General features: G+C 51.9%; 1 protein-coding gene across 1 annotated transcript in view; it reads left to right on the top strand.

The window, feature by feature from the left end:
• The window catches only part of UHRF1 (ubiquitin-like with PHD and ring finger domains 1), a 32017-nt gene that overhangs the window by 6636 nt on the left and 12716 nt on the right, over window positions 1-12665 (top strand). Inside the window, exons 2-6 of the mRNA XM_004688874.2 lie at window positions 905-1183; window positions 1914-2068; window positions 3743-3958; window positions 12338-12438; window positions 12545-12662. Of these exons, the coding sequence (XP_004688931.1) occupies window positions 905-1183; window positions 1914-2068; window positions 3743-3958; window positions 12338-12438; window positions 12545-12662 (869 nt within the window). The remainder of the gene's footprint in view (window positions 1-904; window positions 1184-1913; window positions 2069-3742; window positions 3959-12337; window positions 12439-12544; window positions 12663-12665) is intronic.

The raw sequence follows: 12665 nt of genomic DNA, 5'->3' as shown, positions 1-12665 counted from the left end.
GAAGCGGGGGGGCCCGAGTCTCACAGAGGACCCTGGGGAAGCGGGGGGGCCCGAGTCTCACAGAGGACCCTGGGGAAGGCGGGGAGGGGGCTGAGTCTCACAGCGACCCTCTCTCCAGGGGCTCGTGCGCTCGGCGTCGCCCCTTGCCCTGCTGACATTTGGAGCTGTCCCAGGCACTGTGGGGGTCTGAGCAGCACCCTTGCCCCCAACTGACGATGCCAGAGCCCAGGTGACACCTCCAGAAAGGTCCTCAGATGTTGCCCAGTGTCCCCTGGGGTGGAATCAGCCCTGGGTTAGGGGATTCCACTGACCCCAGGAGGCCCGTGTTCTGCTGTCCCGGTCTCCTGGGATCCGGGGTGCTGTCACACGCCGGGGTGCGTGGTCACTGTTTACGCCTGCCCCGCGGGGGTTTAGTGTGGTGTCTGGTGCGAGCAGGCTCAGGCTCAGGCTTTTTCTAAACAATTCGCACCGTCTCCCTCCACCTCGACATCAGAGATTTGGAACTGGGTGACTCAGGGTGGGGGTGTCCTGGGCACTGCAGCATGTTGAGCAGCATCCCTGATGTCCCCCCAATGCAGGAACACCCCTTCCCCCAGCCAGGACACCCACACATGTCCCTCTGGGGTCAGCAGCGTCCTTGACTGAGCGCCAGCGGTAAAGCGAGGTGTGTCCTCTGTGAGCAGAGTAAACCCGTAAAGTCCCAGACATGCAGCCGTAAGAGAACCTCCCTGAATGTGACAGCGAGTGCCCGCGCTCCCAGGGACACAGGCGTGCCACCGGAGTCCTCACCCCGTGACAGGTCCTGGGGCTGACCAGGTCCCGGGCCACGGGGTGTTTCTGCCGCCTGGGCCCGGGACCACGCGCTCGGCGACTGGCGGGTGAGTGGCCCCGACTCTGTCCGCAGATGGAGGACGGCCACACTCTCTTCGACTATGATGTCCGCCTCAACGACACCATCCAGCTCCTGGTCCGGCAGAGCCTGGTGCTGCCCCCCAGCGGCAGCAGTAGGGAGAAGGACTCTGAGCTCTCAGACACGGTTTCCGACACGGACTCAGGCTGCTGCCTGGGCCAGAGTGAGTCGGACAAGTCCTCCAACAGCGGCGAGGCGGCCTCAGAGATGGACGGGAAGGCGGGCTTGGCCGACGAAGAGGCGTGGGGAGAGACGGAACAGGGTCTGTACAAGGTGAGCCTCCCGGGGGGCCTGGGCTGGCCCTGGCTGGCGTTGGTGCTGGTTCACGGCCGCCCCTGCCCCAGGGCTTTGCAGCCACAAGGCCTTAGGGTAGGCTTGCTCCCCTCTGTGCCTGTGACTGGGCACCCCCACTTCTGCCTTGAAAATTCCCAGTGGCCAAGCTTCTTGGTGGACACTCAGCCCCGCGGGGCTGCCCTGTGATCCGGGAAGCAGCCGCGTCAGCACCTGTTGCCATCTTCTGGTGGTCCTTGTAAGCTCGCAGCCACCGTCTCACGGTCAGGACGTCTGGCCTAAGCCCCCAAATTTCCGGCTTCTTTGAGAAACGGGCTGCTGGGCCTTGGCTGTGGGGCAGCTGCTGCTAGAGCCCATGTGCCTCGCCAGCCTGCCTCTTTTCCTGCGTCGGTGGTTCTCGTGGGGCAGCTTAGCCTGCCAGGGAGGCTGGGCAAGGTCTGGAGAGAGCTCATCACGCTGGGGGTGCTCCTGGCATCAAATGGGTAGGGGCCAGGGTGCTGCTCAGCACCCCACAGAGCCAGGGCACCCCCCTTAGAGAACCATCCAGACCCACGTCAGCAGTGCCACAACCTGAAGAAGACCCTGCCACGGACGTCTGGTGGGGGTTCCCTGTCCCGACACAGGCAGCGCCCTGGGACCCAACCAGCTGTTGTGAGTCTTGCTCATTGGCTCTTCCTGCGGGGCTGGGTGAGAAAGCTTCTGTTCCCACCAGGTCAACGAATATGTGGACGCCCGGGATACAAACATGGGAGCCTGGTTTGAGGCGCAGGTTGTCAGGGTGACAAGGAAGGGGCTGTCCCAGGACGAGCCCTGCAGCTCCACCTCAGCGCCAGAGGAAGATGTCACCTATCACGTGAAATATGACGAGTGAGTGGCAGGCGGGCGGGGGGCCGGGGGGTGTGCGGGTCTGGAGTTTGCGCTGCTGTGAGCCCCCGCTGGGCACGGGTATCTCAGCTCTGGCCGCCGTAACGATACCACAGCCTGAGCAGCTTGCAGGGGCAGACTTTTGCAGGTTTTTTTTTGGTTCTGGAGGCTGGAAGTCCAAGATCAAGGTGCTGGCGGGTTGGGCTCCTGGTGAGTACTGTCCCTGGTGGAGGTGGTTGCCCGCTCAATGTCCTCGGGCGGCCTCTGCTCACAGAGAGAGCGGGAGCGAGGGATCTCTGGCGTCTTTTCCTCTTATTAGGATACCAGTCCCATCAGATGGTCCCCACCCCTATGACCTCATGTCTCTTATTACCTCCTCAGGGCCCTCTCTTCCAATACCCCCACTTTGGGTATTATAGTCTCAGCACATGGCTTTCGGGATGGGGGAGTGACTCTGTCCATAACAAAGGGCAAGCCCATTCTAGGGGCCAGGGCCTTGTCTGAGTCCTCTCCAAGGCCTTACTGCCCAGACCAGTTTCTGACCCATCCTAAGCCTAGCTCTCTGAAGGTGCTGGAGTAATTTGATGAAGGAATCCTAGTTGCCAGGTTCACATCTTCTTGGCTCGAGGTTGCAAACTCTGGCCCCTAGGCCAGAGTCGCCCTACTGACGGTTCTTGTAGACAAAACTCAGCAAAACATCACGCTAACAATGTCAGTAGCTGCTGGTTGTTTCGGCAGCACAGCCGAGTATTTGCGACAGAGCCTTTCCAGCTAACAAAGCCAAAAGGACTCTATGACCCGTCTCAGAAAAAGTTGGGCAGCTCCTTGTTCCTGGTGTCTCAATAGTGAAAATATTAAGTGCCGGTCATCTGGATGCGCTGGTTATCATGGGGGGGGGGCTGTTCCCCCACCATTGAGATTTAACTTTGTTGCTAGGGTTTTTTCTTAGTCCAGTTATTTGTCATTGAACACATGCATTGTTTTGGGTGCTCTGAAAAGCAGAAGCCCAATTATTTGATGCCTTTTGTTGGGACTGCTGGGATATTCCCCCTGTTCACCATACCAACTCACTGGATTCTAGTACCTAGCCTGTTACCTTTACGTAAATGCAGCAGTATGTGCTCTCTGCAAGATCATGCTCAGAACTTGTGGAGAGCGTTCTTTCAGTCCCCAGGGTCACTGGTGGGCCTCCTAGGGCCACCTTGACAAAGTACTAACAGAAGTTACAGTGGAATTTTGTTCTTGCACAATTCTGAAGGTCAAAAGTCCAAAACCAAGGCCATGACCCTTCTAAAGCCTGCAAGGCAAGTCCTTCTGCCCTCTTCCAGCTTCTGGAAGAAGCCGTCCATCCTGGACTGTGGCCCTGTCACTCGGTCTCCTCTCTGTCTCATTCCCTATCATTGAATGCATGGTCCACCCTACTCCAGTGTGACCTCGCCTTGTTTACATCTGGGAAGCTCCTGTTTCTGAGGGTGGAGTCGCAGGGACATGCTTCACCCACACACCTTCCGTAACTGGAACAAGTCTTCTCTGCCTGTGTTTCTCATAGCAGCAAACAGGGCACCGGGGTAGGACCAGAAGTGCTGTTGGGATGGGCACACCCCACACCTGGGCGCCGGTGGCCCCTTCCCAGGGCTTCCGTCGCCACGGGTTCTGAGGGTGGGATTTTCCTCGCAGCTACCCAGAGAACGGAGTGGTGCCGATGAGCTCCCGGGACGTCCGGGCTCGTGCACGGCACGTCCTCAAGTGGGAGGAACTGGAGGTGGGCCAGGTGGTCATGCTTAACTACAACCCTGACAACCCCAAGGAGCGAGGCTTCTGGTACGATGCCAAGATCACACGGAAGCGCGAAACCCGGACGGCGAGGGAACTGGTGGCCAACGTCATGATCGGGTGAGTGACGTCACGATTGGGCTAGCCAGGTCAGGTAGGTGACGTCATGATTGGTTGCAAGAGTGGAGCCTTCAGCTTCCTGCCAGCCTGCTGCATATGTGGGTCAGCCGCCTGGCTGGGGATCGAACTGTCTGGGTGGGTCATCCCAGTGATAATGTGACCCAGGGGCCACCAGGGAGGCCTGTGGCTGCTTTTGTGCTACCAGGCAGAGGAGGCAGCAGGAGCGGCCCTGTGGCTCATACAACCAAACATAGTTACTCTCCCCTTTGCAAGAAATGTTTGTCAAGTCCTCTTCTATTTTGCATCTGTGTATGTGTGGGTAAAATAATATGTAACAAAACTTCGTAACTATATTCAGGTGCTCAGCTCAGTGCATTGGAACACATTTGCATTCAGTGCATTGGAACACATTTGCATTCTTGTGCGACCATCATCTCCAGCTGGAGAAACTTGTCATCTTCCCAAACTGAAGCCTTTTCCCATTGAACACTGACCCTGACCTGCCACCATCCCGTTTCCTGTGTCTGACTGGGACTCTCTTAGGCACCTCACACAGATGGGATCATGCAGTACTTGCCCTGTTAAGGGGAAGCATGTCCTACAGGAACTCTGCAGAGTCTTATGGACCCCACCCCCTACTCCAGCTTTCTGGACACTATCCCCTACTCCCGTGATTGGAAACTAGAACTCCCAGCAGCACCAGGGAGAGAACTGCGAGGACCCAAGGGCGGGGCTAGCGGGAATTCTGGGACATTTGGGGGATAACTAGGGTGCGATTGGCTCTCTCCGGCTCTCCCTCAGGAAACTCTCCAGACCCTATGACTCAGTTTTTTCAGTCAGCCTAGCCGGAAGGTATTCCAGATACTTTGTATCCCGCTGTCTTTCCCTGGGTTGTTTCCTATTCCTTTCCCCTTTTGTAAATAAACCCGTATTGACCCCTTGGTGTGTCCCTGCAGTGTAACTGAATTGTGAACGCGGGGATGAGGCCCCACAGTCAGGTGGCCCCGTCCACTCTGGGCTACCCTGTAACAGTCCTCCTGTGCCCGGCTTTCCAGAGCATAATACCCTGCAGGTTGGGGTCACATTACAGCATGTGTCAGGGCTCCCCACTCCGCGAGGCTGGATACTTCTCTTGCCTGTGCACTGTGGCTCAGTAGCCATGGCAGGGGTTGGGCATTGTATATGTCAGCACAGCCAATGCAGAGGTCTCAGGGCACAACCATCCCTGCTGTATTTCTGGCCTAGTGAGGTGAGTGGGCGAGCATGGGGGTGGGGGGAGGGGCTGGAAGCCTAAGCATTCAGGGCCAGGAGTGGGGGTGCGTGCTTGGTTTCAGTATGATTTGCACCCAGCACTGAGCTCCTTGTGGCCCAAGGACTGCATGTCCTGGCCACACTGTCTGGGGCTGGGTCAGCACACTTGGCCTGCCCAGGGCCAGATGGTCGTTATTCTCACTTTCAGGGCTAGACTGTGTCTGTGAGTAGTGGTCAGCTGTGCTTTTGTGGCTCACAGTGGTTCCAGGTGACCCATGGTCGTGGCAGCATGAAGTAAAGCTTGACTATAAAGTCAGGTGGCTCTCGTTTGCGCACCCTGTCCTGACAGTCAGGTGCGTCAGGTCCTGGTGAGATGCGTTTTTTGCCGTTTAGATTTACATATGGGAGCACATATATGTAAAACACATGCAGTTGCTCCTTGAACAACATGTGTTTGAAAAACGCACTTCCCCCGCTTCGTGGCTTTTCTTGTAAATGGTGTGAATTTGATGATACCGATAAAGGCCGTTTATGCTGTAAATGCATTTTCCTTATAATTTTCTTAACATTTTCTTGTAAGAATATAGTTTGTACCAACACGTATGACATGCGAAGCCCATGTCAGCTGACCGCTAGCTAAAGGTGTCTAGCAGCTTGTAGTGGGCATGGTTCGGGGCAGTCAGCATTTCTGTGGGGTTGGTTGGCTGCATGGGCAGTGCCCCAGTCCCTGTGTGGTTCAGGTGCCAACTGTGTACAGCACACACACGTGGCATGCATTGCTTGACACATGAGTCTGAAGTGATAGCACATACAACAGAGGCCTGAGACAGCCAGGTGTGGTAGCCCAGATGGCGTGATCGCACTCTGACCTCCGCGTGGGACAAGTTCACGCAAGAAGTGGCCTAACACACTGCCCAGAACGCATGCCCACACATGAGTGAGTGTGTGCGTGCGTGCACACTTTAAAGCAGTATCAGGTTTTGTGGAGCCAGCATACCTCCCTGAGAAATGTGCTCTGTAGGGGGCGCCACTGAGTAAGGAGACTTGCTATTGAGGTGAAGTGTTTCATGAGTTGCTTTTTTTTTTTTTTATAAAGATTTATTTGTGCATCTAGAACTGGGGTACAGGCCAGAGGTGCAGGGGCAGTGAGGGGATTCACCTGAGACAGAGCGGGGAGCAGAACAGGTGGGTCGACGAAGTGCACTGCTGAGGGGAGCAGCGGGCAGGTCAGCAGGAGAGGTCTGCCGCGCCGGGTGGGTCACCTGCCTGGCTGGGGATCGGACTCCCTTTACAGGGGCTGCGATAGCTTCATAGTGCTGCACTTTAACCTGTTGCGCCACCAGGGAGGGCCCAATTCATGAGTTTTTCAAATGAATCTCTGTCTCGGTCAGTTGGGGCAGCGTTAACAAAGTGCCCTAGCCCCGGCGGCTTGGGAACAACAGAAAGTCACTTTTCGTCATCCTGGAGGCTGGAAGTCCAGGTCAGGGTGCCGGCCTGGCGGGGTTCTGGTCAGATCTCGGGTGCCGGCCTGGGGAGAGCGCAGAAGCAGCAGCTCCCCCCTGAGCAGGATGCTGATCCTGATGTGGAGGCCTCACCCCAGTCCACCCCAGAGGTCCCCTTGGCTGCCACTGCACCACCGGAGGGGGACCCACACTTCCCACCCTTCCACCCGAGTCCTTTCCCTTCCCCCGGCTGCCCAGAAACACGTTAAAGAACCGCTCTGTTCATTCCACCCCATGAACAGACTAGGGACCCCCAAGTTACTCACTTTAGTTTTTTCTTTTCATTTGTGATCTGCTCTTTTAATTGATTAAACTTTAAAATGTTTTTATATTGTTCATTTTTATACAATATTTGATTATTTATTCACTTTGAAATGGGCACCGTGTATGGCATTTAAATTATGTCACTAGATAAGAGCTTTTCCCTTTTGTACGGGCTTGACAGCGTGCCAGTAAAACTTCATAGAGACAAGTGGCTCTCGCTTGCACACCCCTGTTCTGACCGTCCACAGCAGCGGTGAGCTGTGAGTGGCTTGAGAGCATAAATCCCAGCCTCGCCTGGGCTCGGGTTTCAAGCGCTGGCCTGCACACCCACCAGCTTTTGTCTTGAGTGTCCCTTCGCCGCGTGTGACTCCGAGGCACCTGTGCTCAGTGATCCTTGCAGTCCAGAAAAGGCAGCGCTGCTCCTACTGACGCCGAATGTGCCTGGACGTCCCGTCCCGACCTGCCTGCTTGCTGGAACCCAGCCCTCTGGGCCTGCCGGCGTCAGTGGCCGCATGGCGCAGCACGGACCCTCTGGGGGTCAGAGGCAAAGGTCGTTTTGCACGTGTACTACGTGCTGTGTGACTTGGGGCTTCAGGCTCCCCAGCCCCGCTTCCGGCCGGGGTCCAAGGCCGATGCCCAGGGGGCTCAGGCTGGGGTGGAGAGGCCGCGGCTGCGTGTCTGGGTTTCTCATGTGCACTTTTGGGGGCCCCTTCTTGCAGCAGGGTGGCTGCAGCGTGCTGCGACCCCAGCAGCTGTGGCTGCGCCGTCTCGGGGCGTCACACGCTCCCCGGTCCTCAACGTCGTGGACATGTCACTCTCGGCCTTACCCGAGGCCGCAGCGTCCGAGGTACAGGGACGTGGAGTCGCCAGACTGGGTGTGTCTCCCCCAGCGGCCCCAGCCTGGCTAGGGAGAAAGATCTGTGGAGAGTGGGTGAAGAGGTGCTTGTCTCGGAGAAAGCTCAGAACGGCCCAGAAGCCACCCCAGCGGGAGGCTCAGGCCGCCTGGCCGTCCCTGCTCCGCGTGGCGCTGTGTGCCGGGGAGCCCTCCTGAGCCCTCCGCCTCAGCTCATTTGCAGAGCACTGTTTCAAATTCAGGTTCAGCTTTGCTTTCAGGTCCTGATAGATTCCCGTTCAGTTGTGAGACCTAATTCTGTGAGATCAGGGTTGTCTGTTCAGAGTTCTACAAGGTGGGGCCTCCCCAGTGGCCCAAGGGGTTGAGTCTCAGCACTTAAGTTTCACCAGCCACTGCGGCATGAATTTGCTCCCCAGCCAGGGCGCCGCAGACCTCTCCTGTCTCTGCTGCACCCCTCAGCAGTGGCTTTCAGTCGGTCTGTCTGGTCTGTTCTGCTCCCCACTCTGTCTCTGGTGAAGCCTCTCACTCCCAACACCTTAGACCTGCACCTCAGCTCTTGGAAGCATAAGAAGTAAACAAAAACAACAACAACAACAAAACGAACCAGAGCCCCACTGGGGTCACTATGTGAGTTTGCAGTAGTGTTTTATCTCAGTAGAGACCTTTCCCAGACCAGGTCTCGCCCGGCCACACCCTGCCCCCAGGCTTAGGGAGTTCTGTCTGTATCCTTGTGTAACTTGCAAGAACATTATGTAAAGGAAGGCTCTAGTATGTAACCTTTTGGGATTGACTGTTTTCACTCTGCCCTAGTTGAAATGTTGCTAATGTCAGAGTTTATTTATGCCTTTCTCCTGCGGTCCTCTATGGTGTGGATCTAGCACGTTTAACCGCTTACTCGTTTAAGGACATCGGGGTCTTTTTTTCCGTTTTGTACTCAATTCATGAGTAATAGCGGCCTGCAGTTTTCTTATTTTGTTTGGTTTTGGTGCCCAGGGATTCTTGGCTTCATGAAAATGAGTTAAAATAACTACGGGACCTATTCTGTCTTGTTCCTCTTTCTGGAAAAGATTGTCAAGATGATAACTCTTAAAATGTGTGATTGGGATTCTCTAGTGAAATCCATTGGGATCTGGAGATTTCCTTGGGGGTGTTGTTTATTAATTCATTTTCTTTAATGGTTGTGGGACTATTTGCAGTCCTTGAGTAGTTTGTGGTCTTCAAAGCACCAGCACATTCTGTGATGCCATTCTGTGGTGCCAGCAGGGTCTCTCTCCTGCATTTCTGCATTTATTTTGTCTCTTTGTTATTCTTATTAGCGGTTTGTCAGTTTCACTGGTAATTTGTAAAAACCAGTCATTTGTATCATTGCTTCTCTGTTTTCATTTCATTGATTTCTGCTCTTGTGTCTTCAATTTTTTCCCTCCTACTTTGGGTTGGTTCTCTGCGCAGCAGCTCAGACTGTTGATTTGAGACATTTGTTAGTGCTTCAGGTTTAGTGTGGTAAGTGCTGCTTTAACTGCTTCTTACATATTTTGCTGTGTTAAATTTTTTATATTCAACTCTGTTTCCTATGAGACTTCTCTTTTACTCTCGGTGTATCTGGAAGTACAGTGTTTAATTCTCATATGTTTAGAGATTTTTGCCAGTGTTCATTCCCAAGTATTCAGAGATTTTGTTTTCCAGGTACTGTTTTCGAATTTGATTCATTATGATCAAAGAATGTACTGCATGATTTCAGTTCATCTAAATTTGTTGAGGTTTGTTTTATGGCTCAGAATATGGTCTGTCTTGGTGACTTTCCATGGTTGCTTGTGATATATTCTATTGTATTCCACTCAATATATTCTACTGAGTGGAGTGTGCTGTTTATTTCAGTTGGATTCTATTGGTTGATTATGCTGCTCACATTTTCTGTATTCTTGCTGATTTTCTGTCTAGTACTTGTATGAGTTGGAAAGATTGAAGTCCGCCACTGTAATTGTGGATATGTCTGTTTATTCTTTCAACTTTCATATTTGTGATGCTATGTTGCTCGGTACTTTCACATTTAGTTTAGTTAAGTCTCCTGGTCAACTGATCCTTTTATTATTATGTGATGGTCCCCTTTGTCTCTAGTAATTTTCTTTGCTCTGAAGCCTTCTTTATCTGAGAGGGGTGTGTGTGTGTGTGTGGTATATAGACATTCCTGGGTTTTCTGAAAACTGTTAATGTTTTGCATGGCTAGTGCTTACCATACTTTCAAGTTATATGGCTAACTGTGATGTGAGTTTTCTTGTAAACAGTGTGTAATTGGGTTATTAAAAGATCAGTGGTGCTTGGGGTCCTCCTTGGTGGTGCAGTGAGTTAAAGCACAGCACTATGACACTATGAGCAGCCACTGCCGCATGAGCTCGATCCCCGGCCAGGGAGTGACCCACAGGGCGCAGCAGACCTCTCCTGTCTCCCTGCTGCTCCCCCCAGCAGTGGATTTCAGTAGATCCACCTGTTCTCCTCCCACTCTGTCTCTGGTGAATCCTCTCATCCGCATCTCCTCCACCTCTGGCCTGTATCCCAGTTCTTGTGTGCATAAATAAATAAATCTTTAAAAAAAAGAAAAATGGTGCCAATGTTTGCCTTCTGATTGGCATTTTTAGATCATTTACATTAAAGGTATGTTGGAGTTAAGTATACTGTTTTATTTTTTGTTACCTTTATTTCCTGTTCCTCTTTTTTCTGTTTATCTGCTTTTTCTGTGAGTTACATAAATAGTTTTAGGATTCTGTCTAGATTTATTTATAGTCTCGAATGTGTTGCTTTGATTTGTTTTCTTAGTGGTGTCTCTGCATTTTACTATGTAAATATTTGACAAACTGGTATTAGTTTTTCCATTTTCAGACATTTCTTTACTCTTCCTCACTTATTGTGTATCAGATGGTGTTAAAATTTTAATTTTGATTGTTATATCTAATGGAAAACTCGTAAGGGGGATAACTTATTGTGTGTACCCATATTTCTGCTCTTTCTTACGTTTAATCTCTTGTTCCAAAATTCCTTCTTTTATAAAATTTCCTCTTTGAAGAACTTCTCTTAGTTATTCCTTAAGAGTGCTTCTATTAATAGCAATCTTACTTTTCCATCATCTGTTGCTTCCACCTCTTATTATGTTGAAGTAACTCCCACTATTATTTTGTCTATAAATATTTTAGCATTATTTTAAGTGACGCTTTCTAGAAAACAGTTATACTGCTGTTTCAGAACCTGGAACTTAGCAGTAATGTCTTAATACATATTCAGTCATTGTTTAATCTTCCAGTGGTCTCACTTAAAAAATTATTTATGCAGTCAGAATCTTAAGTATAGCAAGTCCTCAAATTTTATTACAGTGTTGTTGAGGGGGAAGAAATCTCAGCTGCTGTTGAAGAATTTACTTGGCTTCATTACATATTTTTGCTTTAAGGCTATCTATCTACAGATTTCAGTTAAGTTTATAATTTTAATCTGGGGATCCCCGGCCAGGGAGCTGACCCACATGGCGCAGCAGACCTCTGCTATCTGCCTGCAGCCTCAACAACAATGTATTTCAGTGGATCCACCTGTTCTGCTCCCCACTCTGTCTCTGGTAAATCCTTTTACCTCCCACACCTCTGGCCTACACCCCAGTTTTGTATGCATAAATAAAAATAAATCTTTAAAAAAAATAAATATCTTTTAATCTCTCTGCACTTCCCTCTTTTATTTTTAAACACTTTGTCATGGAAAACTGGTTAGTTTCAATGAAGTTTCCGTCTGAGTTAGTCTTCTCCACCCTTGTGTGCCCTTTCTGTGTTCCACTGTCCTGTATTCACATGAATTGGGGGAACTGGCCCAGTGCTCACTCTACACAGTGCGTGAGCCCTGCACTGTGAGCCTGGCAGCGTGACCAGTACAAATTGAGATGTGCCCTAAGTGTGAAACACACGTTGGATTTTGAGGCTGAGTGCGGCGAAAGCAATATAAGATAGCTCATTAGTGATTCTCTAATCATCATATTTTGAAATATTATTTTGTGTACATTAACATACAAATTGGTTCCATCTGCTTTTACTTTTGGAATGTGGTTATGAGAACATGCAAAATCACACACATGTTGTATGTTTGTGGTTCAGATTTGACTGCACTAAATTAGAGGTTGGATTGACCCCTGGGGGGGTCTTTTTAACTGAAAGAGAATTCTATGTACACATTGATGAAGCTTGGCTTTTACACTTTTCGCATGTTGGACCCTGTGTTAGTGGAAGGACAGGACTTACTCTCAAGGGCGTCATGTACTGAAACTCCAGTGTAGGTGCAGCCTGGCAGTGGTGTCTGAAGATAGGACTAGAATTGGCACGGGAGGCAGCCGAACAAACATAGCAGCCCCCGGGGAGCCTCCAGTCTGATAACAGGTGCCAGAGGTGTTCTGTGCCCAAGAACGTGTCAGGGTAGACTCCCTCCCCAAGGCTTCTTGGCGGGCCGGCCAGCTGGGCTGTCCTAACAGCTCGTCTCTCTCAGGGGCGATTACCTCAACGACTGTCGGATTGTCTTTGTGGATGAAGTGTTCAAGATTGAGCGCCCCGGCGAGGGGAGCCCCGTGGTGGAAAACCCATTGCGAAGTGAGTTCTGACCCATCGCAGCGTGTCTCCCAGCCAGGGGTGGGCCGGGGGCTCCTGCGTCCCCAGCGTGGCGCTGCCTGAGCTGACCCTGCCCACCCCTGTCCAGGGAAGAGCGGACCCTCCTGCAAGCAGTGCAAGGACGACGAGAGCAAGGCCTGCCGGGCGTGCGCCTGCCACTTGTGCGGCGGCAAGCAGGACCCCGACAAGCAGCTCATGTGTGACGAGTG

The sequence above is a fragment of the Condylura cristata genome, unplaced genomic scaffold (genome assembly GCF_000260355.1).
Source record: "Condylura cristata isolate star-nosed mole 26May11 unplaced genomic scaffold, ConCri1.0 scaffold00025, whole genome shotgun sequence".
Lineage (NCBI taxonomy): Eukaryota > Metazoa > Chordata > Mammalia > Eulipotyphla > Talpidae > Condylura > Condylura cristata.
This window is presented reverse-complemented; position numbering and strand designations above follow the sequence as displayed.